Below are 27,702 nucleotides of genomic sequence, written 5' to 3'. Positions count from 1 at the left end.
ATGTTGAATGCTATCCCATATTTCTCTGGTAATGTGATCTATAAGAGAAGTTAGTTACTCAGATTTTGAAACACTCTGTATATGAACAGCAGGTCATTTTTATTGAGCTGCTCCCTACACAATTCCCTAATGATTCCTTGGTCAGATCTCTGATTGAAAATACCAGTAGCTAACAAAGGGATGAAATTACCCTGGTACAATCCTACTGTGTGTTTTTAATATAATGTGCTAATACATTGTCCAGTGTTCCCACAGAATTACAGCATTTCTCCAAGAAGGCCTGGCCAATATCTGATTGATTCTGGTCTGTGGGGATCAGCCCCATTCAGTGTAATTTCCTGTCTTGTTGCTTTCTTGTCTATTAGAGAGGGTTTGGGTTTGTGGAAATCAATAGGCTTATACATGCAAAATGTGAGGCTATTCCCTAGCAAGTTTCATTTGCATCCTTAATTTATGGAAAATGCTGTTTTCTCCTCTGACTTTTTGTATTTTTTAAACTCTACTTAAACAAATACCTCTTTAAACATACCCTCAAAGTACTCATGCAGGAGAAGATCTAAATTACTGGGAGGATGCTGGAGATGTTTAACATGTGCATAGCCAGGGTCTGATACTTAGGACATTAATAGTACTTGAGTGTTACATAAATGGAGTCCTATTTGGCTCAGCAGAATCATTAAAGTTATGATTTATCCTAAAATGGGCACTAATGTTCTATTTAATCATAACAGTTATTTAAGCATCTAACAATCTATTTCCTCTCACCCTGTGAACTTTGGAAAGACAGTCATTAATGGTGTACAATAGGACAACTTTTTAAAGAATATGCTTCCAATATTTCCCTCCCTTTTACAGAAATTGAAGCAAACTGAAGAAACAAAAGAAGATTCCCAGAACAGAGTATCTAAAATTTCCCTGGAGTCTCTCAATAAATTTAACAGCAATAATGTACTTTTATTAGAAAAAGAGAAGAACTGTCTGAACAAGGCTGAAGGACAGAAGGAAGAAAATGGAAAGAAAGAAGCAGCTTCCTTAAATAGCTCAGCTCGGCAGGATGTGGACAATTTGGAATCCCTGAGTGATTCCCTGTATGACAGCTTCTCCTCTTGCACCAGCCAAGGCTCCAACGACGTGTAGGGACACTTCCCAGTGGGCTGCAGCACAGAATGGAGCTGAAGGTGAGCGTGGAGCGAGGAGGGAGAGAAGACTGTTTGAAAATTCCCCCTCGAGCTCACTGTGCTCACGTCGGGGTGTTCTGACCTCCCAGCACACAGCAATAAGGCAGGGCAGCATCACGGTGGTGCCTGGGAATCAACACACCCAACACAACGAATACACAGAATAAAGTCTTAATTTTGCACTTTTGTGAATATTTGTACAGTTGTAAATACCTTGGGAAAATATATTTGTAGGGATACACGACAGCAATAAATATTAAATTGGTGCTATGCTCCTGTAATGGCAGATTACTAACTTAAAGAAATTGGTGTTAATATTAACAAGAAAAGTTAGTAGATTTTTTTAAAAAGAGTTATAATTGTCCTAGTCTTAAAACTGTATGTAGAAACACTGCATTACCATAAACTTGAGCCTGCCAGATTGTCTTTAATAAACTCTCATGGACTCCCTTTTAGAAAACATGATTTTTCTTTTCCTTTTAGTGCAATTCCATACAGGTATTCTAGGGAAACATGCATTTCAGTTATTACAACTTCACAACAGGTGTCTTATTTCAAAAGGGTTTTGACTTTTGACATGGCAAGAAAATGAATAGATTAAAAGGCCTGATACTGCTGGCATTGGCTTCATCAATCATGCACATAACTGTTTGAGAGATCAGGGTCAAAGCAATTCTCTACTGACACAAACAGGAGTCTTGTAGGAATGAGAACCACATAAACCACCCTGTACATCTGACTGCAACGTGGCTTTTCAACTTCCACCTCCTCTGTACTCATTTCCCATCAAATTATGAATGTACCATACTTTGTTATCTTTTCTAGTGTCTGTTTGGTCTTAATTAAATTCTGAACAGTAAAATTATTTTTTAAAAAACAGAACAACTCCTGTTTGTGACACACTAAGATGTTGGTGCTAACCAGTACTAGTTCAAACATATCTCGGGACAGGGGGATTGGCTTGTATTGGGTGTTTCTGATTTTTTTCTACAAAGGTTGTTTATATGTAAGGGAGAGTCTATTTCAAAGGTTCTGTGTATTTTTTCTAGATGTGAAGTATTTATAACTGCTTTTTGTACAGCAATTGTAAACTAGATATATTTGGGGTATTTCTAGACTCTACAGTTTCTTTAGCACATGCTTGTTAATCTTTGAAATATTGTATGATCAGTGTTAATATTTTGTGCAATTTGTTATATTTGAAGTCATTTCTGCAGTAAACTTGCATCGTCTTTTTCAACTTTTAAGAAATTTTCATTGAAACATCTTTCGTAAATAAACCTTCTCTTGCCTACCGGTGCCTGCTGAGGGTTTTTGGGAAAGGGATGCTGTGACAGCTTGGGCGTGCGGGGCTGGGATCAGGGGGTACCCACCGAGCCTCCCCTGCTCGGGGCAGCCTTCGGAGAATTCCTTACGGGGCTGTTAAACAGCGATTTTAGCTTAATTAATTCTTCTTGGAACAGAGCTGTGAAACGATCGCAGGGAAATAACGTGGTTATCCGGAGAGGAGGCGACCCACAGAGATGGTCCCAGCACCCCAGGCTGCCCCTGCCCTTCCCTCCCGCCTCTCGGGCGGGCTCTGCCCAGCCCCCGACAGCTCCTGGCCGTCCTCGCTGCCCCATCCCTGTATCCCATCCCATCCCTGTATCCCATCACTGTATCCCATCCCATCCCTGTATCCCATCCCTGTATCCCATCACTGTATCCCATCCCTGCATCCCATCCCGCCTCCCCCGCCTCCGGCGCATCCCGCCGTGTGTCCGCGGAGGAGGCAGGGTCTGACCGCCGCTCCGGCACGTCCGCGGCCACCGCGCCCTTATCCCCGGTTTGGTTACGCTTGAATTCCCTTTTAGGGGGCTGGGAGGAGGGAATGGCGGGGCCGCGCCTCCCCTCGGTCCCTCCCGGGGCGTTTGTGGCAGGCGAGCGACGCCTCGCAGCGGGGCCCGGCCAGCCAGTCCCCGCAGAGCGCTCCGGCTGCCACCTGTGGGCTCGGGGGACACGGACGGGACCGGGGTCTGCGCCCGAGCGGAGCAGGAGGCCGGGGATGCGATGAGCAGCCCCGGCGGGCAGAGGATGCCGGGGCCCCTCGGCAGCGCTGTGCGAGCTGGATCCGGCGGTGCCGGGGCTCCCCTCCCTCGCTGAACTTCGCCCGTCCCCGCGGCGCGCCCGGCGAGGTGCGGGGCGGCTGGCGGGGATCCCCGCCCCGCTCCGCCGGCATCACATGGTGCTGGGGGAGGGCGGGGGGAGCCTCCCCCCAGCTCTCGCTTCTCCTACAGTTTCTTCCAGTCTCAGCGCTCAACTCCGGCGAGGCTGGAGCGCGGCGCGGGGCTGGGCAGGGCGGGCTCCGCCGCCTGCTCCCGGGGCTGCGCTCCGCAGCGGGGGCGGCGGGGAAGCGGCACAAGTGCGCGGCGCCTCCGCTGCATCTCTGCTTCTGATGCCCCTTCGCGACTGCACGCCAGCCCGGCGGCCGCGGCTCCGGGAGGATGCGGCTCTTCCTCCTCGCTGCAACTTTCTGGGGATTGTGCCTGGCGCCAGGTAAGGGCTCCGCGCCGCTCGCCCGGCGCTGGGAGCCTCCGTCCCCTCGGAGCCGCTCGACGGAGCTGCTGCCAGGCGCTAAAAAGGAAGCGGGGCGGCGCAGCCCCCGTCCTGCCCGCGGCCCGCAGAGCCCCCGCCGCTGTCCTCAGCGCCGGCTGCCCGCGGGGCGAGGCGCAGCGCCCGGTGCCTCCCCGCAGATGCCGCCGGTGCCTCGGCGGGCCGGGGATCGGTGCCGGCGGGCACCGGGTCGGTATCCGGCTGGTCCGGGGGTCGGTGCCGGCGGGTCCGGGGGTCAGTGCCGGTGGGTCCGGGGGTCGGTGCCGGCGGGTCCGCGGATCGATGCCGGCGGGCGCTCCCGCAGCAGCAGCGCTCCCAGCGGAGGGCGGGCACGGGCCAGGGCTCCGCGCTGCGGGACGAGGGGTGCGGGAAGCGCTGGCGGAGCGCTGCCGGCGAACGGCGCGGAGCGCCTCGTTTGCATGATAAAGGCGGCTGGCGAGGGATGCTCCGCCGCTTTAATTGTGCATAGCAAAATAGTAATTAAATCATTTGTAATTCATTAGTAGCTGACTAAACCCGTCGGCACAGATAAGAGCCCGAGTGTATCTATGAGCCGGGCTGCTGCCTGCGGGGCGCGGGCGGCTTTCAGCCCCCTGCACTGAGGGGCAGCAGTGGGGCGGGCGATGGGCAGCGCCTGCGGGGATGTGCTGATGCCGGTGTCGGTACCACTGTCGGAACCGATGTTGGCACCCGTGTCGGTGCCGGTACCGGTGCCCGTCGCCTCCTGGCGGCGGCGTCTCCAGCGCCGGAGCGGCCGCCCCGCGCCCCGCGGAGAGGAGCATCAGCAGAGCCGGAAAAGCGCGGCCTCAGCTCAGCGGGGACACGCTGGTTTTACTTTCTGTTTGTCAAAGGGATACTTTGGCTGAGCTGTTGAGTAGCTAGGAACAGCAAAATGCGGAGAGGGAAAGGTAAGGAACGTTTCTGGCACGTGTTGATTGTTTGGTTTTCTTTGGTGTTCGGTTTTTGTTTGTTTTGGTTTGTTATTTTAATACTATTGCTATTGCCTAAGGGCAGGTTAGATGGGAGCAACCCGGTTGAGCAGATGGTATCCCTGCCTTTGGCAGGGGCTTGGAATGAGATGATCTATGAGGTCCTTTCCAAAATAAAGCATTCTGTGATTTGGAACAAATCTCTATCTGTTCCAGGTTCGGGTTTGCAAATACAGTGTTACCAGTGTGAGGAGTTCCAGCTAAATAATGACTGCTCCTCTCCAGAGTTCATCGTGAACTGTACAGTGAACGTTCAAGATATGTGTCAGAAAGAAGTCATGGAAAAAAGTTTTGGTAAGAATTTAAAAATTATTCTTCTGTTTATCTGGTTTAGGTAGCATTTGTTGCTTTTGGCTCCACCCATTCATGGTGTTCAGCTGCAGATGAATGTCGTGTCCCTACCTGAAGGGACTGGATTCAATGAATTATATCTCTGAGTGGCTTTGCAACTCGATGAAGTTAAACATTTTCCATTAAAACTGGTGTAAAAACTGAAGGATGCAAGACAAATGTTGATAAAGCTGGTTAATACTCAGCCTTATGGGTCTGATATAGTTTCCCAGCACTGGGAAATTAATAACAACAAGTTAGTTTAATCTCATTACAGTTAATTACATGGGCTTTTCCCCCAAGAGATAGAAGAGCATTAAATTAGTAATTCCCTCCTTTCTTTTATTTACTCAAGCAATTTATATACTCTGAAGGTTCATCTTAAGGGAAGGAAAGTGTAGTGATCTTCGCTTTCATCCATCAAGCAAAGAAATCATCAAGCAAAAGGGAGAAAGGAAAAGAGAAAGCACCCTTTTTTAAAAAGAGTGGGGGAGGGAATTTAGGAGGGAAGAGAAGGGCACAAATGGATTTGTCATACCAGTGTAAAGATTTTTTTCCCCTTACTGCAATTAATATTAAAGTTAACATATTAGGACAACAATGTGTCCAAGAGGAAATCAGCTGTGATTCTGAACCTTGCCTCTATTGTCTTTTGAGCTGTGTTATAAATGACTGGGTTTTGTTCAGCACCGTGGAAGGCATCTGAGATTTAGAGAGAACTGTCAGGTCTTGCACTACTGTGTTGCTCTGTAGCTTTCTACGTGAGCAGAAGACAGGAACTTTACCAGGGACTCTGGGGCAGTGTGGGATGGCAGGAAGGGAGTGGGAGCTCGTGGAGCCTCCTGCTCCCACTGCAGGCAGCTGAGAGGGAGCTGGGCATTGGAATGGACAAGGAGCAGTCACTCACTGAGGCCCCCAGCCTGGATGTGCCCCCTGTGCCAAGCCTGGGGAGCAGAACTCTGATTTAAGGGGATGCTGCTCTCTGGGACTGCCCATCTCACAGCTTTGGTGTTTTGGTGTCAAGCTGTAGTCTGTCCTTTCCCAGCAAGTCCTCCAGGAGCAGCAAGATGCCTCTGTACCCAGCAAACGTGTGCAGTCATCTGTCCTGAACAGCAACAGCAATGGTTCCTGGGCTTAGCAAACTCCTCTTCCAAGTGCTTGTCAGTCAGCTGACCCCACCTGTGCTGGTAATTTCAGGTCATTGTGTAATCAGTTCTGGATAAATAATAGCAATTGTTGTTATGCATCAAAATTAGCAGAACTGCTGACACTCTCTCACCCTGGGTAACACCATCCAAACCATCCACAGTGACTCCTGCTGTGAAATACTTAGTACCTGTCCAGAGTAGGGGGAAAAAAGCTGGGTTTAAGCTGTTTAGAGGAAGATTAGTTTCTCTTAAGTTATTTTTCACTGAGTATTTTGTTTCAAGTTTACTTGAAGAGGCTGGTGGGGATGTGAGACAGTTACAGCTTGCAAGGTGCTTTTAAAATCTTGAGTATCTCTAAATGACTGCATAAAGGCTTTTCTATCTCCACACCACAACTTCTGTAGTACTTTCATGAGGTTAGACGTGTTGTGGTGATTTGGAGGGCCCTAGACATGGTAGTAGACAAAGACAAAAAAAGGCAAATTTGAACTCTTTTCATTGATGCATAACTTGCCATTACTCCTGTGAAGAAATGATTTGCAATACAGTAAATAAGCAGCTCTTAAGCTTCTTGGTGGGTTTTTTTTTCTGTGTAATTTTATGTTTTCTGGGAGTAGATCCTTGGATTTTTCCTTAGGAGGTTCCTAGCATGCTGTGTGTAGCAGGTGCCACTGTTCTATTACATTTACTTCTGTAAATGTGTTTCTTATTAATTTTAAGTTCAGAGATTGTAAATTTCAGCCAGTTAATAAATTAAAAATTTAACCTATTTCAAATTGTATTAAATTTACATTGCAAGCTTAGTTTCTGTTACCCTCAGTCAATTTTAGAGAGGATTGGTTGTAAAACAGGGATGATTCAGTTCATCATCCTTTATTGGTTTCATTCCTAATTGATATTTAAATGTGTGCAATATAAATGCCTTACTCTCTCAAGTTTTATTTAATAATTCATTCTACTTCTACCAGTATATTTCATAACCTGATTCTTTTGGTTGTTGCTTATTACTGAAAGCTGAAATGTTTCAAGTATTGATTTTAATTTTATACTAGACTTGAGTTTGAGCTTTTAACCCAGAATATGAAAGATGTGAATTTGCATTTATTTGACAGCACAATCTCATAATTAGAGTTTTTTCCTCTTGACTAAATACAGTCAAAGGAGTGTAATTTTTGTAGATTAACCCATTTTTGTCATTAATAAAACATAGCTGTGCCAGTGAGCGAAGTGCTGCAAGTTGTCTTAAGCCTCATTTAAAAGTTGAGTGCAGTGCTTTGAGCTAAAGCCTGTGGTGTGAGTGGGTCACCATCCTAGTGAGGGAGCCCCCCTTCCCCTGCAGGAGGCACCAATCTGTGTGCTGTGCTGTCACAGGGGTGCTGGCTCACATTCTGTTCTGTGCCTGCCCTGCAGCCCCAGCGTGTGGCCAGGGACTCTTCCATGGGTGTTTGTTGGGTTTCAGGGAGTGCAGCTCTGGGGCTCAGCTTCATTTCTGGGTTAAACTCCCTGTCCGAGAAGCAACACGGTGGCAAATTACAACCCTGGGCTGTTCTTCCCATTTACATTGTAAAAAGTTCCTTATGTGTGCTCACAGTCAAACACCTGCTCCTCAGTTTCCCTAAAATCAGATGTCACTGGGTTCTCTCAGAGCATTATCTCAGCTTCAGGTGAAATAACAGCAGCTCAGGCATGTTCCTAACCCAGACTTCAAAAGTGGCTGTTCCTGTGGCAGCCTCTGATGTAAGCAGCTAAGAAAGCAGGTGTTAGTAACTTTTATTTTGAATTAGATCATCAGGAGTCTGATCTCAGCTGTTTGTTGTATCAGGCAGACATTTGCTCCTTTGGACAGCCTAAAGTGAATTGAGAATTGAGTAGCAAATGGCAAAATATTTTTCTCTCTTAAGGCTGAGTTGTATTTAAAAATTTTGCCAGAAAAAGTTAAATGACTGTTAGCATTCTGTTCCAGCGGGTGATCCAGGACAAAACAGTATTTTCCCTGTGATAAAGAATCTTGCACTCAAGACTGTACCAAGAAACCTTTTATCCCACAGAAACTAGTGTAAAGAATAAGTTTCTAGTGCATTATTCAACTGGATATGCAGGTGTTTAAAAACTGTGCAAATTGAATGTTTGACAAAGGATCAAAGTTCTTACAATAATTCTACTTGCAGATACCTTGTGGAAATACCCGTGGTAGATTCCCTGCTCCCACTTGCCTCTCTCTTTCCAGTGTATGGACTTTTAAATTAGAAATGTCAGTGCTCCTTCATTTTTAGAATATATATAGCAACAAAAAAATCCTACAGTATATTGGGATCAAGTGAAACATCTTGGTGATATATAGATGAGTATATAATGTGCATATGCTTTTATATATTATATATATATCATAGAAAACATACTGGTAATGATAGTCTTGCCTTTTACTGAGGGAAGAGTTATCTGAGCATAAAGGCTGATCTAAAACCTACTTAAGGTAAAATGAAACTTGCAATGTGAATACATCAGCGAGGGATAAAGCAGGAAGGATGAGGCAGCCAGCCCAGAGAGGTAGCCAGTCTCAATTTCTTGGAACTCTCTGCAAGTAAACCTGCCCACGTGCATGTTTTGAACAACACATCATCTGTTCTAATGTAGTTGTGAACATACTTTTGCTAACTTTTGCAAGGAAAAAAAAAAGATCCACATTGGCAATGCCAATACTTTAAAATATCAAGGATTTTTCCTTTTGCAAGCAAATTGGGAAACAATCCAATTATTGTATTAATCTGCAATAAGAAACTCAGCTTATTTGTTTGGTTTACAATAGTCCTTTAAATGTATTTAATTAGTATATAGCTCTGCAATGTCGTTAAAGCAATTACTGTGATTGTATTGTGCTTAAAAGTAGTGCATGGAAATATCACAAGCAAGAACAGCATCTCAGTGTTGAATTAAAACTTTATCTATTTCTTTGAACTCTTTCCAGCATTGGTTTTCCCATCATTTGTTTTATCAGTAACTATGTTGGGGTGGGCTGTGGTAAATTCTTTAGCTGTGATTATTACTTGGTTTTGCCATGATTGAGCTGTTCATGTGTGCCTGTGAAGGATTACACAGCCACTTTTTTCTGTGTTCATATATAGAATACCTTATTACTAATATTAATTGCATATTTATATCAAAGGAAAATTATGCTCTGGTGTACTTTTATTGACAAAGTGATTAAAACAGTAAACAAAGTTTAACGTTGCCAGAATTACTATAGGCATTCAAACTTCACAGGAAGTAGTTGCATCCCCAGTATCCATTTAGAAACACTAAGAAACATCCACTAAATTGGATTTTTTTTCTCTACACATTTTTGGTCAAAGGATATCAACATAACTCAACAGAATTTCTTGGGGCTTGGAGGTTTTTTTTGTTTGTTTTTTAACCAAGGGAAAGCATGATATGATAAATCTTTGTTGACAATTTAAAAAGATAAATAAAAATTTTGCATGGGACAGTTGGTACCTATAACATCACATATTGTGCTACCAGATGCCCAAGGAAATGAAGACATAATATCAATATTGGAAACACAGTTCACTTTTGATATGGAATAAAAGACTTGCAATGGATGTTGTTAATTTGCATTGTATGCTGGAAACTTGGATCTGTGGACACATTACCATTCAGAAACACTTTTTCTCAAATGTCAAAGCCATTTCCTTTTACTTGTAATTTTTTTTCCAATCTTTGGTTTTCTCAGAAAACTTCCAGGCACTTATGGAATGAACTGACCTGAGTGTGTCAGCTAAGGAGAAATTATGAGAGTGAGTGTGCAGCAGTTGCTGTTCTGACTGCCTTTCCATAGAGAAAATCAGCAGTGGAGTGAACAGTTCAAGCAGTTTATGACTTGAAAGTCATGACAAAGATCCGAGTGCAGAAGTGATGAAGGCTGCATTATTTTAAGGAAGATGGGGTATCTGGTCCAGCGAATTTCATTTTTCACAGGACATGGACAATAGCTTTTTATGTTATTTTATTTCTCAGGCTTGTATGAAAGATACACAAATGAATTTTGTGATGATACAGTGCCCACAGCCTGGTGTCTCTTAAACCTCTCCTAAGAGTTTCCTATTGCATTTCACACACAAATGAGTTTGTGTTTCCAAACCTTCTTGAAGTCTGACCCTGTCACTTGCCTTAGCTCCCAGTGACCTTATCAAAACATTGGCAAGCAAGCAAGCTTTAATTAATCCAAACAGTTTTCATTTCCATTTTTCCTTTGTAGTCTGGATGGTTTTTCTGGAAAACTTGACAAAACTGGATTTTGCCAACTTACCAATAAGACTTTGAGACTGGAAAAAGCCATGTAAAACCCAGGAAAATCCTTCTTTTAAGTTGAACAGGCTGTAAAATCCTGACTGTGAAAATAGCTGAAGATTTAAGAGCTGGATGAGTTTCCAAAGTTCTGGCATGCAAGTGCCAACATCTGAACCATTCCACTGAAATTGGTAAAGACATTAATTAGAGATGCATCAAGACTATTCAAGTGTAAAATTATTTATGCGATTTTTTGCAAGGATGTAGCATTTTAACATTTGTAAAAACAAAGGGGCTGTGGTTTTCCTTCATCTCAGCATGTAAGGATTGTAAGAAAAATTGCTCATGCAGAATTCTGAAAATTGAGTCCAAGTTCACCTCTGTCTCTACAAGATCAAGTATATTTAGGTCTTGATAGCAAAGGACATTTAGATCTTGATATCTTTGCATCAGGTAAGAGGAGAGGATGGAAGGCTGTGAGCCAGCTTTGTTGGGAAGATTGTGTGTTTTAGTGCTTGACTGTATGTCCCCAGTAGTGAGCAGAGAAATAAATAAGAACAGTAGGAAACAAAAGATTTATTAGATATGCAGGTGAAAGCTGAGCTTTGACCTCTCATTTGTAGCCTCTGTGGCTTTTAAAAATACTTGATAGCACCACCATTAGCAACTGTACTTCACTTTCCCAGCCTATGCATTTTTAAGCATTTTAATGCCATGCTTCAGCTTTGCAAGCAGTGACAAAGACTTTTTTGGTGATGGTTTTGTTGTTAACAGCACGGTTTTGAGTCACATTTCCAGTACCAGAATTAGAAGGCACAACTTACAAAAAGATATCAGGGTAATCTAAACCCTTGTCCTCTGCCAGTCGACAGTTGTCCAGTTTTCTCCTGAGCTGATTTAATTTCTGCAAAGTGTCATGTCAGGGTCAGAAGGAGAGTGAGGAGGCCAGACTTTCATTGTCAAAACCTTCCTGTTAGCTTCTGAAAAAAATGTGCAACTTTTTAAAAATGCCAAATGTATGGAGGATTTGTGATGATATTAGGTTTTCATACAAAATCGTGATGCTAAGTCAACCAGGTAGGATTTGGTGAGGGGTGTTTTTATTTTCATTTTGCTGGGGGGTGGAGGAGGCTGGGTTTGTTTTATTTTTAATGGAATTGTATACTCTGTAAGAACCTAAAGGCATGAATATGCTTTTATCTTGTCTATTGAATGCATCAAAGGGAGGACCAGGATGAAATAGCTGCAGTCCTAGAGCACAAGATTAAAAATCAGGAAGTGTGTGCATAGCTTTGCAATAGATTTCAAGTCACATACATTTAGTGCCTTGGGGGTTTTTTTTTGTTTGTTTGTTTTTTTTTTTTTTTTTGTCTGGAAAACACTGATCATGGTAGCTCATAGTATTTAAGTAGCTGTTTACAAGGTGATTAGAAAATTTCGTGGTAGAATTTCTGGCAAGGTACAAATTATTTAAACCACTTGTCTTGCCAGCTTTCTCTTTGGAATTCAAAAGGATAAGAAGAGTTAGTGGGAAGTGAAACTTACAGGACATGGTTGGATATGATTATATTTTCTGCTTGCTTAAATTGTTTGGGGTTTTTGGGAGGGTTTTTTGTAAAAATGAATTTACAGCCATAGCTGAAAGGCTGTGTGTTGAGGAAGCTTAATTCATACTTTAAACCAATAAAACCATGATCTGACTAAAACTGCAATTGTTTGGGGAAGCACAATGTCAGAAGTGATTGATTGCTCTTCAATATTCAGTCACCTTCTACGATATTTAGGACCTTATTAGATAAAGTATTTATAATTACTTTCTCTAGAAAACAGCAAATCACAATAGGACCTCTGGAGTCTGTCACCGTTTGATGTATGTGAACAGGTACTGGCTGAGGAACTGATAATTATCATAGCAAAACCACTGAAGCCATAAAAAAATGGGCATAAAACCTAATATGGAAATTAAAAAACATAATTTGAAAACCTATTTTTGTATAGTCTGAACCCAAATTCTCTAGCATTACTGATACAGTAAAATGCAGAAATAGTCACATATTTTATATTGCTTAGAAAGTGATGTTCGCATGTTTACATGTTATTCTTGCACGAGTATAAATTCTCATTTTATTTCTTGGCAGACATGAGAAAAGAGCTTTTGTAAGTCCTGCTGGGTGCTGAATTTTGCTTGAGTGCAGGGTAAGCTAGTGACAGTTTAGGGCAAAAAGTACAGAATGAAATATATGAATGCAATCACAAAGCAAGCATGGCTAGCAGAGCACACATCAAGTCTATGCATAATGAGAGGGAAAACTTGCACGTTCACCAAGAGCAGAAAATGGAAAATTTTGGTGAAATAGAACAGTTGGAACTATGCAGGATATTAAAATAAAGGAGTATTGGTAGATAAGTCCTCAACTTGTCTTTATGAGCAACAACATTAAGAGAACACCCAAACAAGATCCTGTGCAATTCATGCTAATGCAAGAGCTAGGACATGTTCTCCTGAGTTCTGTGTGCTACACTATGAATTATCCACTGCTGGCCAATTTCCCACCTTTGGCTTAGGAGAGATGTGCAAGATTTAAACATCTCATCTAAAATAATAGAGTGGAAGTTCTGTCAAAATAGTAAGTGTACACCTCGAACTTGACTTGATCTACCTGCTGGCTTTCTCAGCTACTTACTTTAAGATACAAAACTTTTCTGCAGCTCTTTTGGTTTTGCTTCCAGCACCTGGTGCAGTGTTGAAAAGGCTCAGGGATGTGTCAGTGCTGTCCTAGTTGGACACAGACTTCTTTCTAAGCTCCAGAAGATTTATGTGGCAGGTTTGCTCAGAGTACGTGCAGGGGATTTTGCTAAAGCATTGTTTGTAGAATGAGCTGCACAAGACTGACTTCACACAGGCCTGTGAAATTGGCTATATACTAAATGGTGCAGAAAAAGCTTTCTTTTAAAAAGTGGAGTGTCAGTCAGAGCCCACGAGATCAGAGAACATCTGGCTTGGAAAGCTCGGTGTTGGGCAAAGTGACATTGTCCACTTGACTGAGGCAAACAGAGAGGAGGGGTTTGTGGCCACGAGGTCCTGGGGTGAAGGACAGGGCTGTGATTTCCTGCTGAGCTGTGCCATTACAGAAAACTGAGTAGCTGGGTCAAAGGAGTGGGAAGATGACTTTTTTTGGAAATTAGGTCGCTGATCTCAGAGGTGATACCCTGGTTGCCTGTTTTGGTTCGGAGAGCCTGTGTGCATTTTGCTGAAGGACACTCCTGAGAGCACAGGTGCAAACTGAAGCTGCACACTGCCTGGATTGTGGTTGGCTCTCAAGAGTTGGAAAGTCATGCTTACACAGCATTTTTTTGTCAGCACCTCCCAGAAGAGAAGAATCAGAGGTGTCTAATAAGATCCTTTTCAATCAGTAAGAGAAAAACCTTGGATCTTCTGGTGTCTTCTGCAAACACAGTGTAAGAAGTAAGTGTGATGTCACCTTTTGTGGTTGTCCTAGTAACAAGTTACACTGTTATTCAAGAGAAATGCACTGACCTGTGCAGACAAGGTACAGGAAACAACACTCACTTGTGGATTTGAATAAATTATTGCTTGAATTGTTTGTTACAATAAAGACAGAATGCACCTGCATGTGGCCAAAAACAGTGCCAGGGTGCAGATGCACAGGACTAGACTGGATCCAGCTGAGAAAATAAATATTGCAAGCAGGAGCTATAGAAAAGCCTTAAGATTTACACCCATCCCTTCATTGCAAGGAATAAGGCAGAAATAGTAGTTTGGGCCTTGACACTGTCTAATAAAGTGATGACTTGTGGGGCAGAGAGAGGTGAAACCATGGGCAAGTTGCTTAGTCTAGAAATAAATTTTCAATGCCAAATTTAAGCCCAAATCTGCCTTAAAAAAACCAAAAAAACAACAAAAAAAAAAAAATAAAAAAACAACCTGAAAACAAACATAGCTTTCATAGGTACATATTACAGGAAAGGCACATTATCACATATCTGTTCTCATTCACTCCCCTCTTTTCTTGAAAGTTCTTGGTCTGCATCCCACAAAACTTGAAGCCAAAATAAAGGAAAGTCTGTGGGTCAGTAGTAGGTCCTTCACAGTAAAACATCCTTATAGAACTTAGTGTTGTTGGGGGTCTGCTGAATCCGTGAAAAAGGACAAATTACTCTGTATTCATCCATCAGGTAATTGGGCAATAAATATACTAATTAAGTAGTCATAAATGTGCTAATTGATCACTAGTGTCAATTGTTGAGGGTGGGTAGCTGGGAATGACCCCATCCCAGTAAAAGCAGAGTGTAAAAAGTGAAATCTCCTTGCTTAGTCAGTGATTCAAAACAATCTGAGGTAGAAGAAAACCTTCCAGAAAGGTTTGCAATTATTTTTCCAGGCGATGTGTTAATGAATGCATCAAGCTGATTGCTCAGGCAAGAATACCCAGTAATTAGCAGTTATGTCGGTGGTATGAGTCTTATGAGGCAGATAACCATTTTGAAGAACTGTCTGCAGTTCAGCCTGCTGGTGGCAAATGATTCAGGGAGATCTTGGGGATCGTTTTGGAAGTGGCTCAGCAATGCTGCAAAGGAGGAGTTTGAGGAGAGAGCTCTGGATCTAACCCAGAGAGGAGGCTGCTGTCCTGGCTGAGCTCAGGGGGGAGCTGAAGTTACTGGGGACCATTAACCAGCTTGCTGGAGGGAGGAGATGGTGTTCCTGCCATCATGAAAGTTAGTTGTAGTAATGTATTTCCTACCAGAATTATGATAGGAAGAAGGTTTAAGAGTAAGTGAAGTCACAGCACAAGTGTTTTAAAAATGTCACTCCTGCAGTGCTAACATTCCCTCCTTTTGCACCACTTCTGTGCCTGTTGGCATTGTGTCTTCTTGTCAAGACACTGCAGAACCAGAGACAGAGCACAGCCTTTCTGTGCTGATGGAGCTTGCTTCATACCTGATGCTTTGTAAAAAGCACTTAGTGTGATAGCAGCTGGTTTGTGAGATCAAGAGAATCTATCAGTACTTAAAGGAAAAAATCTTGGATGTGAAGGGCATGTTGTTTGCAAAGGAGCTGTTAAAAACCCGAGGAAATGCTGAGTTTTTAAAGTAGAAAATATTTCTAAAATTTTGATTACTGGAACAGGGAATGGGAATAAATGATCACTTGGGTGTGAAATTTCCTATTGTAAGGCATTTACTGAAAAGCCACTGGAGAAGTGTTACAAGGGGATTTTGCTGCTAGTCAGATTATTCTCCCTATTTAGGTGTGAACATGGTCCATCTGTTCATGAAACTATGAGTAGTAAAATTTCAGTCTGTGCAGGAATATTGTGTTTTGACTTCTAAAGGAGCTCAGGATTGTTCTATGGGATTGATCCTGGAGAACAGATCTGTTGTAAACACGTGGAGTTAAACTGCAGGACTTTGATTTTTTTGCAGAAGAGGTTTCCCAGAGTTGCCTGCCTCAGAGGCAGAGAACCGTGCCTCAGAGGGCATCATTTAATTGTTCACAGCAGTTAACAATTCCAATCTCCTAATCTATGGGAGAAGTGCAAAGTGTGATATTTCAGGAACCCAAACTAATAAATCACTAGTTCAAATTGTGAACAGAGCTTTGTAGGAAACCTGTGAAAAGGAAACAGCAGGAAGAGAGTGATCTATAAAATGATGGGAATAAGAAATCTGTCAGGGTCAAAAGCTTTTTAGAGGCTTGAGTTTGAGAAGAAAGTCAAATTCACTGCTGTTCATATGGAAGACTGAGGAATGGCCGAGTTTGGTGGGCTTTTGTTGCTCAGGGAAATAATCTGTGATGGGGAGATGAGGGATTAGGGAATGGAGAGCTGTCATTGTACCTGGTTTAATTGAATACAGGAGTCCTTTCTCAAGAGGGGAGGGGAAGGAAAAACATTTTTGTAGCCATGGGAAGGGTCGCATCTGCCTCTGCTCTGGGAAGACTGCAGGAGGAACACGGACAAAGCCCCAGGTCTTTTTGGGAAACATCAACTGGGATTTTGGTATTGTAAAGCTGATCAGTGGCAGCACCACTGAGGCTCCTTGACAGCAGTGGTTTGTCAGCAGAGACAGAACTCCCTTCTTCTAGCAAACTGTAGTAATAAAGACTGCATTGCTTGATCTGTGTGCTTTTGCTGTTAGAGGGAGAACAGCCCACAGCTCCTCTTCCTTCTTGAGAAAAGGCTCTACCTGCTGTGCTGATTGATTGAAGCTCACTGGAGACAGAGGAAGATTTAACATTCACTTGAGGGCTTCTCTTCATAAGTTTAACGAGAAAGATAGCCTAAAAACATGTTTCAGAGTTGAGATTTGTAGAGGAAGAACACAAACAAGGAAACCCCTGCATTGTTGGGATGGCAGCAGTGTTGTGACAGTATAAAAGAATTGCTTTAATTAAAAGTCTCTGAAGACAGGAAATCCTTCTTTCTGAGCACAGCCCAAACAAAGGGTGTTCTGCTGCCACTCGCAGCACTCAGAGGTGCAGTGGCTGATGCCAAATTGCAGAGGTGTCTCCTGGACCATGGAGCTGCTGCAGTGGTTACCGAGTCCCTGGGGACTGAAGCATCTGCAGGCACTGTATATCCAGTACCTGCAGGTCACATTCCCACCTCGCTCCCTCCAAAACTGTCTCAATCACTGTGCATCTAAAGACATTTCGGGACCATGTCACAGGATGCAAAGGCACCATTCTCCAAGAGAATCCTGTTCCCTTGCTTTTCAGGAGGAAAAAAATAAAAACATTTTGAAAATCCCATATTCAAAAGGAATAGGGATTTTATCATCCTTAGGAAAATCCCTACCTCCTTTTGTAACTACAAGCAGACAAGCATCCATTATCTATCTCTATTATGTGTGTGTTATTCTAAGACACAATTTCTACTGTATCACTTGCAGGAAAATTTTGGAGTAATGAGATGGGGAACTGCCATAACCATTTTCCACTGTGACAGAAGAAAATACAACTGTGTATTTTAAAGCCTTTATAAACCATGTTAAAATAACAGCTAAAAGTACATACTTTTTTCAGTTAAAAACAATTTGAGAAATTATAAATTAGCTTATTAATTAAAATTACCTTAAATTACATTCAAAAAGGGAAGACTTTCAACTCAAGAAAGACACTTCTATAGAAATGGAAATTTTTGTTATTGAGGGTATTAAACTTCAAAGACAAGCAAGAACTGAGATTACCTGGAAAAGTACTCTAGATCTTCTTCAAAAAAAAAAAAAAGAAAGAAAATGGGAGGGAGGAGGATGAAAGTTTTGCTGATAATCATCCTCCTTTTGCTCTTGGTTACTTGTCTGTGTGTGGCAAAGGAACAAGAAAAGGAAAAAAATTCTCAAAAGACAAATTAAGAGCATAGAAAGCTGTAATTACTTAGACACCTTAACTCAGACATGTTCAGCAATAGAAACAAAACTAATTTTCTCACTAATTGCATTTCAGCTATAGCTAGTCAAACAGTTTATTCTGAAAGATGAAGAGTTCCAGTTATAAAATGCATCATTTGATCTACATTATGCAAATTAGGTCTGTAATATTTTTGGTTCCAACCAGAATCGAACTACGGAGAAATCCCGAGCAGAGCGACGGCGGCGCTCGGGCAGCCGGGGGCTGTTGGTCCTGTCACTGCTGAGGTGTCTGCCCTGAGCACCAGCAGTGCTTTGGGGATGTAAACTGGGTTTGCAGCTGCTTTGGAGAACGAGTCCTGCTGTAAAGTGCTCCCCCCAAACGGATAACCCTTGTTCTGTGTCACAGGAATCATGTACCGCAAGTCCTGCGCCTCCTCGGCCGCGTGTCTGATCGCCTCTGCTGGCTACCAGTCCTTCTGCTCTCCTGGCAAGGTGAACTCTGTCTGCATCAGCTGCTGCAACACCCCGCTCTGCAATGGACCCCGGCCCAAGAAGAGGGGCAGCTCTGCCGTGGTGCCGAGGGCACACGTGATAACCACTCTTCTGCTTCTTAAATTTGCTCTGTTGTTTTGGTACTGCTAAACTTCAAGCAAGTTGTTTCGGGTTGTTTTTTTTTGGTTTTTTTTTTTTTTTTTTTTTTGTCCTGACACGATTTGTCCTGCATCCTTCTTTCTTCAAGGACGCTGCAATTATTTTCTGTTTGTTTCCAAATCCCTGTCAACAGCAAGGGAAGTTCAGTGGTTGTGTGGAGAAGAGGGGCTGATATTTTTGTCAGCTAATGAGTTCAGTTAGCAGATTGAATTTCCAGTGTGCACTTAAAAATCCCAGCAGGATATAGAACTCCTGTTCCTTCTGCATAACTGGAAACAAATCCATCTGTGTTGTTCCTTTTTTGATGTTGTCACTTTCCTGGGTCATTTCGATTTCCATGTTTTTAAGCTCACTGCTAAGCATTAGCTTTGCCTTATGAAGTCACACTTGATGCTCACAAAAGCCGTTCTGTGCGCCCGGCCCGGGCTCTGAGCCGGTCTCAAGGGGCACCACTTCCAGGCTGGGATCCGGCGGGGCAGGACCCGGCTCCCCTGGGCTGCAGCCGGGCGTGGGCTCCTTCTGGAAGGTGCTCAGGAAAGCTTTGGCGTTGCGCTTGGCGGAAGAGCCGCGCCTGGAGGACGTGAAGAGCAGCGGGCTCAGGGAGCGGCTGCTCCTCTCCCCGGAGCTCTGGTTGGCCCTGAGGAACCTCTCCTTGTTGGCGTGCTGGAGAGTCAGGCGGCAGCACAGCACCTGCAGGAACACGCTGCGGAACTGCTGCGAGGAGATGTTGTACAGCAGCGGGTTCACCACCGAGCTGAGGTAGAAGAAGATGTCGGCGATGGGAAGGAGGGTGATGTAGGCTCTGAAGTAGGGGACGGTCCAGTCCTGCTTCGGTTTAGCAGCTGCCATGATCCTTCTGACCTGGTTTGGCATCCAGCAAAGCGCCAGAGTGACAACGATCAGTCCTGCGGGCACAGAGAGCAACAAAGAGGTCTGCATACGTGGGGGAACACACATAAAATACTATCAGTTCTGCACTTACTTGTTAGGAAATGGTACCAATTTTTCAGTGTTTCGCTTGACAGCTTTTTCTGCCAGTAGCATTCCTTTGTTGTTGTTTTTAATAACTGTTACAAGGTCATTGCAGCACATGCTCAGACAAAACACTGCATAGCGCTTGGATGGTGTTTATTTGTACCTGTTGTCATTTATTGGTTTTCAAAGTGTTCTTTCTCTGATCATCTGTGTCTTTGGAAAGAATGCGGTTTTATTTCGGTTTGTGCCCTTACATTTCTTCTGTCTTTCCCTTTACTTTGAAAAGCAAACAAAATAAATAGAACCTATAGCCATATTAGATCAGGCAATACCCAGAAGAGATCAGATTCTTGTTTGTACTTTACAAAAAAGAAAATGTATGCATAATAATATATTTCGTGTTATTTTTGGTAGATTTCCTCTTACAGAAGCTATTTTTAAGTAAAATGTGTATGGATCTTTTTATGGTAATTAAGATATGTTGGGCTTTCTTAAAAATCAAATTCCAGTGGAATTAAATGATGAATGTAAATGAGAAAAACCCTAGTCATGAAAGTGTAAGCAGTTTCAGATTGTAAATTACGCTTTAAAACGTGGTATCTGACCATTTTGTATTTATATGTAAATATAAATACATGTTGCTGCATCACTAATGGCATTAAAAAGGGGTGGCTGAGTGTTGGATGTCTGAAAATTCTGCCTGCGTGGAGCGTGATCCGCCGGGTGCAGCGGTGGTGCCGGAGCAGGAGCGTGTCAGTGGCTGGAGCTGGCTCTTCCCAGCGGGAGATGGAGCAGGAGCGAGGCACCTGGCTCTTTCCTCATGGCATCCTGTGCTGCTCCTGTGTGCCAGCGCTGGAAATCCTCGTGTGACAGCCCAGGTAACAAAGTCACTGCTCCCCCTGGCACCGAGCAGTGCTGGCTCACAGCGCAGCCTCCAGTTCACTGTCCCCTCTCTGGTTCTCTCTTTGCAGGATCTGTGCCTTACAGGAACGCTTGGAGGGAGCAGAAGCTGCAGCCTGGCTGCTTCCCTGCTGCATCCCTTCCTGATGGGGCAGTTCTCACCCTGTGTCACCTTGTTAATCTCATCCCATGCCTGACCTCTGCTCCCAACAGCAGCCAGAAGCTGTTTAATCCTTACCCCTCTAGGCTGAGCCAGATTGCCCCCACTGAACAGGTCACTGTAGCAATGCCATTCAGAAATAGAAAGTTTTTGAAGCCAGGAAAATGATACTTCACTAGCAGGAAGATGTGAATGTAGCAGGGAAGGGAGGCAGAAAATAGAAGAAAGATTTTTCATAACTTTGAAACTGCCGGAACTTCATCAGGCTATGTCCAATTCTCACCACCAGTACTCCCAAGCAAAGAAAAGGTATGAAATGGCTTTTTTAAAAAAAAAAATCACAAAAGGGATAATGATGGATTTATTACAAATAATAACGAATTTATTATCTCCCTGAATGAGCTACCAAATAAAAGCTGTCCTTTGGACCCCTTGCTTCTGTAATCACTTACTGTCACAGTAACTTTGTTGGGATGAGGAAGCAGCAGATCTTAAACCTATAGCACTGGCTTAAGTGCCCTGGGGAGCTGTTGTTGGCAGGCCAGCAGTAAATTCATTGCCCAAACCTTTGCCATTTTCAGTTCTTTGCCTACTAGAACTCTCCTCAGCCACTGCTTCTTTGCTCTCATCCCCTCCTTGCCCCTTTTCTTGCTGCCCTGCTTTTCCCTGGCCACCTTGCCTCACTGTTCAGTACCTGCTGTGCCTCTGTTGAAAGTTGATCTGAATTTTGTATTAATCCTGCAAATGTTTGTGGCCTTCAGTGCTCCTTTCCTGCTGTCAGCTTAACAACTATAGAGTATCAGTCCTGGCATGGGCCAAAAGAAAATAAGGCTTCATGAGCAGTGATTTGTAATGAGCCTTATAAAAGGGCAGTGGAAGGATTTTGTTGCTTGGCTGGGGCTTTTTCTCTGGTGCAACTTATCCCCAAGTTCAAAAGCCCAAATCTTTGGAATTCCCATCAAATTTTACCAGAAGATCTCTTTCAAGTGAGAAGAAAATAAGCTGTATTGTGCAATTTTTTTTTTTTTTTTTTTTGTTCTTGGTTGGAAACAGGATGCTTCATCATGCTGATTAATAGTTTCCTAAATTATGAATGCTGCTGCGAAAAACTGTGAGCAAACAATGCATGCATTCATTTTTAAAGCCTAACAGTATTGCTCTGAGATGTCTGGGGTTTTTTTGCTTCTATCTGAATTCCTTGGCATTGACCTTTCTTTTTAATTCAAACTGCCAAGTGCTTAAGATACCCCCTTATATTCTTCAGACCCTTTTATTCTGGAGAGCTGAATATTTGGTAGTGTGTACAGCGAGTGAAAAATGAGCTGCTTGTGCCCTTGTGCAGAGCAGTGAGGTTTGTGTTTTGGGGGAGCGGGAGAGGACGCCTGCAAAACCCTTGTTTGCCAGAGATGACTAATTGTTCATTCTTACACTTCTAAAGATGCTTGTTGACTCAAAGGAGATGCACCATGTAAATAAACATGCTGGCAGACTCACAGTATCCTTCCCAACTTTCACACTTGGCACAGCAGTGCGGAGTGGAAGCACCTGGGGAAGCCTCTGTGCTCAGCGCTGAACCTGTGTGTCAGCTTGAACCTGGACACGGGCTCCAGGTGCTGTGCTGCAAAGTGCCAAAGGAGCTAAAACAGCCTTAACCAGCTTGAATTAAACCTACACCAGCACTGATGTGTTTTTCCTGTGAGCTTGCTGCCTGATAGGAATAATTCTTCATATTTCAGCTCATGTCCAACTTTGCCTTCCACTCCTTCTAATTGACGGGAAAAAGATCAGAAGCTCTGCTTTTTTTCCCCCTATTTTCCTTACCACTGCACAGAAATGATACAGAGCAGAGCTTTATCTTCCATGGAATTACAATGTTTATAAACAAAGTAACGCTGTGGTTCTGCAACCTCTGTCACTGGTGCTTGAAATTTCCAACTCACATTTAAATTATTTTAGTTTAATCGTCAGACGGGCATTAGAAAAATGACAGCAGAAACCAGGAGCCCTTGTGTCACCTTCAGTAAGTGAGAACATCTCCACCTTTAAGTAAGGGCAGGAGCTTAGAATTCATTTAGCATTGATTTAGATATTTCAAGGTAACAAACAAAACAAAACAAAAGACATGAAAAGATCCTTGACTAAAACTCCATTATAAAGCTAAACCGTAAACAAACCACAAAACAATTTACCGCAAAATAGAAATTACCACATCCTACTACTATCTTTACAAACAAATTAACAACACTTTAAATTTGGGAATCATTATTCCTACTTCCCAAAAGTCAATCTCACAATATTAATTCTTAATATGTGACAAAGGATCATTTATGTAGTAAAATAAACCTAGCACTCAAGTGCCAGTAGCATAAATATTCATTGCTGGCAGAGAATAGGAGTTTGGCAGTCATCTATCCCTTAGCAATACTTTTTTATTACCCAGAACATTCCTCTGGGCCATAGGGGACTGAATTAAATTCATTATGAACTTTATTGGGAAGGATTTTAAATATGTGCAGATGTCTGGTAGATAGGGCTTCCTTCTCCACCCTTCCCCTTGTTCTTCTGTTGAATAGATTTTTGTCCTTTTTTTGCTGCACCTGAGCACTTAAATCTGTCTCATTTTATAACCCAGTGCTTTTCCTGTATCCTGGCTAGTGCTAGCCATCCCAAAAAACCTGAAATTGTCAACAAGATCATAATTAACATCAGACAGTGCCAATGGTTTCCTTTGGCTGCCACAGCCCCTCAGCTGAGGCTGTGGGTGACCTCAGGTACAGAGTCCTTTGCCTGTGCACTTAACCCTGACCATCCTGCTGGGTCAAGCTCTGCCAGACTCTGCTGCTGCTGCTGCTCTGTGCCAGCCAGCCCAAAGCATGGTTAGACCTCAAACTTTGCCTCTCTGGGATTTAATTAATGACACAAAGGCGGGCTCTCAGCATCTGCTTGTAAACTGACATTTAAATGGCAATTGTCAGTGGAATATAAGCATATGGTTACTGAGCTGTGAGTCAAGTGCAGGCAGAAATGCAGTTGGTTCAGAGGGAGGGCTTTTTTAGAATTTTATTTTTGTGTGCTTGGCCTGACTATACTCAAAGGTGCAACATGACACTAATGCTTAGTCACAAATTCTTCAAACGGTGCATCAGAAGTGCCAAGAAGTCCCAACAGAGGAAAAAAGACCACCTTTAATTATTAAGTTTGCCATCATAAAGCAATGCTAATCATGAGGAAAGCACTTGGTCCCTACTGGATTCTGCTACAAACGGCTTTGAAAACATGTGCAAAGATACCTTCCACTAATCAGGGTCTCAGTAGTCTCAATATCAGCCACTAATAACTCAGGAGAAGGAAAAAAAAGCAAATACAGAAGTACTAATTAAGAATGCTACTTTCAGGAGGTGGGGTTTGGGCATGTATTTGTGTTGCATTTATTATTTTAACCAGGACAAAAATCTTGTTTTTTGTTAGAAATAAGGACATAAGGCACTAGTTTATTGCCTTTCTAGCTTCCAAGAAGAGTCAAGGCATGAAATGCAATCTTCAATCACTGGGATGACCTCCCCAACTGCAGATCAATGCAGCGCTGTCCTCCAGCATCTGCAGCTGCTCCTGCCTCTGCTGCTGCATCGCCCTGCAAGTGAGGAGTCAGCTGCCATATGCTTGTTGTCTCCTGACGATTGTCATTGAAATGTCAGCTTACAAACAGCTGTTACTTTCATTGCTGCAAGCCTGGCTTGTCAGTGCAGTGAGGACACCAGGCAGAGCCAAGCCTGAACGGCAGCTGCCCCTCAGCACTGAGGCTGCTCTGCCTCGGCGTGGGAAACTGAGGCAGGCTGGAGCACCTCGAGAAGGGGATTGTCTTCCATGCTCTCCAGCCTCAAGGATTTCCTACTGGTTCTTGTTTGGATGGGGAAGAGTTTGGAGCAGTTTCTCTGGTCCTCAAGCAGCTGGGTAGAATTTCATCTTTTAACAGCTCCCTGTGAGTATCTGGTGCCAGCCACTGTCCAAAGAGTGACTGGACCCCCTCTCTATCTCTGACCAATTGCAATGAGCTGTTGATGAGCAGAAGGGTGTGCAGGAGGGTGGGAAACAGGAACACACCTTCTACTTCTGCTCCCAGCTCCATCATTGCCTCCCCCATCCTCTCCCTTGGGTCAGAAAGTTTAAAAGCAAGATCCACAGAGGAGCTGCAGTGTCTCTTCAAGGCTTCTATGGAAATTGCAGCATTTATGCCAGAGCTGGTATCTCCACATAAAAGGGTCTGTATAGCACAAAGCATGTGCTAAAAGGCCTTTTTATATCCTAAATTAGTCTTGGGATATTCAGTGCTGTCGTGCCTGCATCCCTTTTGTACAGCCTGACTCTCTAGGAAACCTCTGCCTTGCTCTCTAAAATGTAGAATAAGGGAAAAGGGCAATGGGACAGATCTGAGGGATAATCCTCCAGACACAGAGAAGTGACCACTCTCCTCTTGCCCACACACGATTGCAGAAGGCCCAGGCAGGCTGCTGGGTTCTCTGTGGCACCAGAGTGCCCATAACTCCAGCTCCAGGTGGCCCACAGACACATTCACACAGCAGGTGTGAGATATTCCTGCCACAGGGTTTCTATAAGATCTACCTGTGTGCCCTGTCCAACACTTGCAGCATCCTTTTTTAGGCAGTGATTCTCAGCTGGGTCTCAGGTCAAAGTGTTGTCCCTTGTGCTCTGTGCTCTGTGTCCCTGTCAGTGTGGGCAGTGAGGCAGCTCCTGCCTACAGAGTCACTGCAGGGAGCACCACCAAGTCTGTAAAACAGAAGGGGTGGTTTCACTGCCCTTAGGAGTGTACTCATGACCATTAATCTCCCATTTCCCAAAACCCCACCAGCCAATCTGTATTCAGTGCACAATGTCACAGCCATCAGTAAGGGTTTTGCTTGAATGAGGGCTGCACTGTGCTCCATGGGCAGGATAAACTTCTGACAAAGATTAAAAACAGGAGAAGAATACTAATGCAAACTTCTCCCTTGCCCCTCTCAACTACATGCAAGTTTCTTCTGCTGAAGGACAAACATTATAGTAATAATAAGCACATATTGATGTACATTGAGGCAAATATAAAATGTATTAACCTGAGAGATAAACATTGATATTGCTTTGTCCATGTCAATATTTAGTTCATGGGACAGTAAATTTTGGTATTCACTGAACCAAGCCAATACATGCATTGCTACATGCATTTTCTATAAGTTCAAGTTATACAGCAATTCTCTTATCTTTATCCTCAACTTTCAGAATCACAGATTTGCCTCTCAGAAACTCTTCTCTGTAAGAGAGGAAGGCAACAAGTAAACTAGCCCTTCTCAGGCAGTAACTACAGGGAGGAAAAATGAGAAGCTATGGCCAGTGTCTATCTCCCAGGGATTTCCCTTTCAGTTTTTCTGACCACCAGGGAGAGCCTCAGGCTCCCTGTGGGCTCTGACACTGATCTGGACTGGCTGCTGTGTGCAGCCTCCTCAGAGAACAGGAGCTTCCTCATGGCTGCACATCAGCAACTCGCTGCCTTTGCTGTGGAGCCACCTCACTTACAGACCACGTTCACCCGTGACACCAGAAAAACAAAACTGAGGTCAAACCCCTGCCCCTGCTGGTTCTGCAGGGGAACCAGGGGCAAAGGAGAGAGTGAGACAACATCTTTGTCACCAGCACAGGCAGGAAAATCCCTAAGTGTTCACAGAGAGGCTCTGGCAAGCACCCCACAGCCTTTCTCAGAATGGGTTTGAACTGAACAGAAGCCAGCAACAAACTCATTACCATTGTAAATACTGCTGGAAAGATTAAGCATATGGCCTGGGACAAGCAGCTGAAAACCAGCTCTATGTACATCCCATCAACAGCTTCCAGCAAAAAACCAATGGACCAGCAAGTCCCACAGCCTTCAGAGGCATCTGGGTCCATCTCATCCTCACTGTGCTCCTCCCAGCTTCAAGGGTGCTGTGCAGTGAGGCCACGTCTCATTGGTGAGCACGCTTGGGTGACAGGACAGTGCTGTCCCATGAACTGCTGCAATCCATGAATGGCACTGAGGAAAAGCAAGCTGCCCCTTGGGGCAATCAATGAACCAAACCTGCAAGATTTTAATAAATATATTGCTGTTCTGTTGCGCATAAAGTTGTGTCTCTTCCAACTGAAGCCACTCATTAAGAGTCTCACTAAATCCCAAATGCTAAAGTGATACAGGAATTCCTCCTGTAAGTGGCCATTCTCTGCTCAGAGCAGCAATATGTTCAAGTGTGGGGCAGTGACAGCACAGAGAGTCTATTTATTATTTAATTTAAAGTTTCTGTAGATAGCTGGAGTTGTCAGGTGTATGAAGAAGAATTTCACACAAGTATTTGCCCCATGGCATCAGAAAATCCCCTGCTGCTGCTTTTGACACTTCATTTCACAGGTGACTATGTAAATCATCACTGAGGCCCAGCAGATGCTGCAGGATCCAAAGCGTGATCCATCCCATTTGGATTGGCCTAACTCCCCTGCCTTAAATCCCCTTAAGGGTGCCATGAGGTCTCTGAGTCCAAGCTGGCTTCTCAGAGCTCCTGGCCAAGTGTGGTGCCATTGAGCCAAAGCAGGGATACAAGAGCATGCCCACAATCCCTGTCTGGCTGAAATCCCAGCATCATCCAACAGTTGGCTCCATTCAGGTCCTCCCTGCCCTGCCACACACACATTTCTTCTTTTGACTGGCTACAGAGAGAGGCTCTGGGCTGGCTGAAGCACAGCAACATCCCATCAGTGACTGCCTGGAAAAGAGTGAGGCAAATGTTGTGTGACCTGACCTTTAACAGAAGTCAGTGTTGAAGGAACCTGCCCAGAAGAACACCTGAGCTTCCTTGTAGAGTGGTGATGCTTCAGAGTCCATTGTACTTCAGTTCTCTGCAGCTGATAACAGCACATTGGGTTGAGAAACACGAACACTGCCATTAAACAGGAATATTATGCAAGATTTACATAGAACTGAAACAAATTTTCAGGTCTGTGTATTATTGATCCACACATCTGGGTCTTGCAGGGCACTACAGCAAAATCTTTTCTGCAGCACTGAGACAACTTAGGAGGATCCCATCACACGCTTCTCCACA

General features: G+C 43.8%; 3 protein-coding genes across 7 annotated transcripts in view; 2 read left to right on the top strand and 1 right to left on the bottom strand.

Annotated features, from left to right (window-relative positions):
• The window catches only part of NCKAP5 (NCK associated protein 5), a 376,424-nt gene extending 373,952 nt beyond the window's left edge, over positions 1-2,472 (top strand). For all 4 annotated transcript variants that reach the window (XM_088168358.1, XM_088168359.1, XM_088168357.1 and 1 more), the window contains exon 20: positions 856-2,472. In XM_088168358.1, the coding sequence (XP_088024484.1) occupies positions 856-1,137 (282 nt within the window). In that variant the 3' untranslated portion in view covers positions 1,138-2,472. The remainder of the gene's footprint in view (positions 1-855) is intronic.
• Positions 2,473-3,426: 954 nt separating this feature from the next.
• On the top strand, positions 3,427-20,215 carry LYPD1 (LY6/PLAUR domain containing 1). 2 transcript variants are annotated; one of them, XM_014870831.2, is made up of 3 exons: positions 3,427-3,713; positions 4,916-5,053; positions 18,302-20,215. In XM_014870831.2, the coding sequence occupies exons 1-3, from the start codon at positions 3,662-3,664 to the stop codon at positions 18,535-18,537; spliced, it is 426 nt and encodes a 141-aa protein (XP_014726317.1). In that variant the 5' UTR covers positions 3,427-3,661; the 3' UTR covers positions 18,538-20,215. The 2 variants fall into 2 exon arrangements, with proteins under 2 accessions (XP_014726317.1, XP_014726318.1); XM_014870832.2 differs by lacking the exon at positions 3,427-3,713 and adding an exon at positions 4,537-4,678.
• LOC106849915 (G protein-coupled receptor 39) lies at positions 18,560-19,503 on the bottom strand. The gene has a single exon (XM_014870830.2). The coding sequence runs from the start codon at positions 19,501-19,503 to the stop codon at positions 18,928-18,930; it is 576 nt and encodes a 191-aa protein (XP_014726316.2). The 3' UTR covers positions 18,560-18,927.
• Positions 20,216-27,702: the final 7,487 nt, after the last annotated feature.

Source organism: Sturnus vulgaris, chromosome 7 (assembly GCF_052056855.1).
Source record: "Sturnus vulgaris isolate bStuVul1 chromosome 7, bStuVul1.hap1, whole genome shotgun sequence".
NCBI classification, from domain to species: Eukaryota; Metazoa; Chordata; class Aves; order Passeriformes; family Sturnidae; genus Sturnus; species Sturnus vulgaris.
The sequence above is the reverse complement of the archived record's forward strand: the minus strand, read 5'-3'. Positions and strand labels throughout refer to the sequence as shown.

Bases quoted from the DNA above. Each gene is read 5' to 3' on its own strand.
- LYPD1 (XM_014870831.2), top strand. From the start codon at position 3,662: ATGCGGCTCTTCCTCCTCGCTGCAACTTTCTGGGGATTGTGCCTGGCG. The intron at 3,714-4,915 runs GTAAGGGCTCCG...TATCTGTTCCAG, and splicing joins GGGATTGTGCCTGGCGCCAG to GTTCGGGTTTGCAAATACAG. The intron at 5,054-18,301 runs GTAAGAATTTAA...TCTGTGTCACAG, and splicing joins AGTCATGGAAAAAAGTTTTG to GAATCATGTACCGCAAGTCC.
- LOC106849915 (XM_014870830.2), bottom strand. From the start codon at position 19,503: ATGTGTGTTCCCCCACGTATGCAGACCTCTTTGTTGCTCTCTGTGCCC.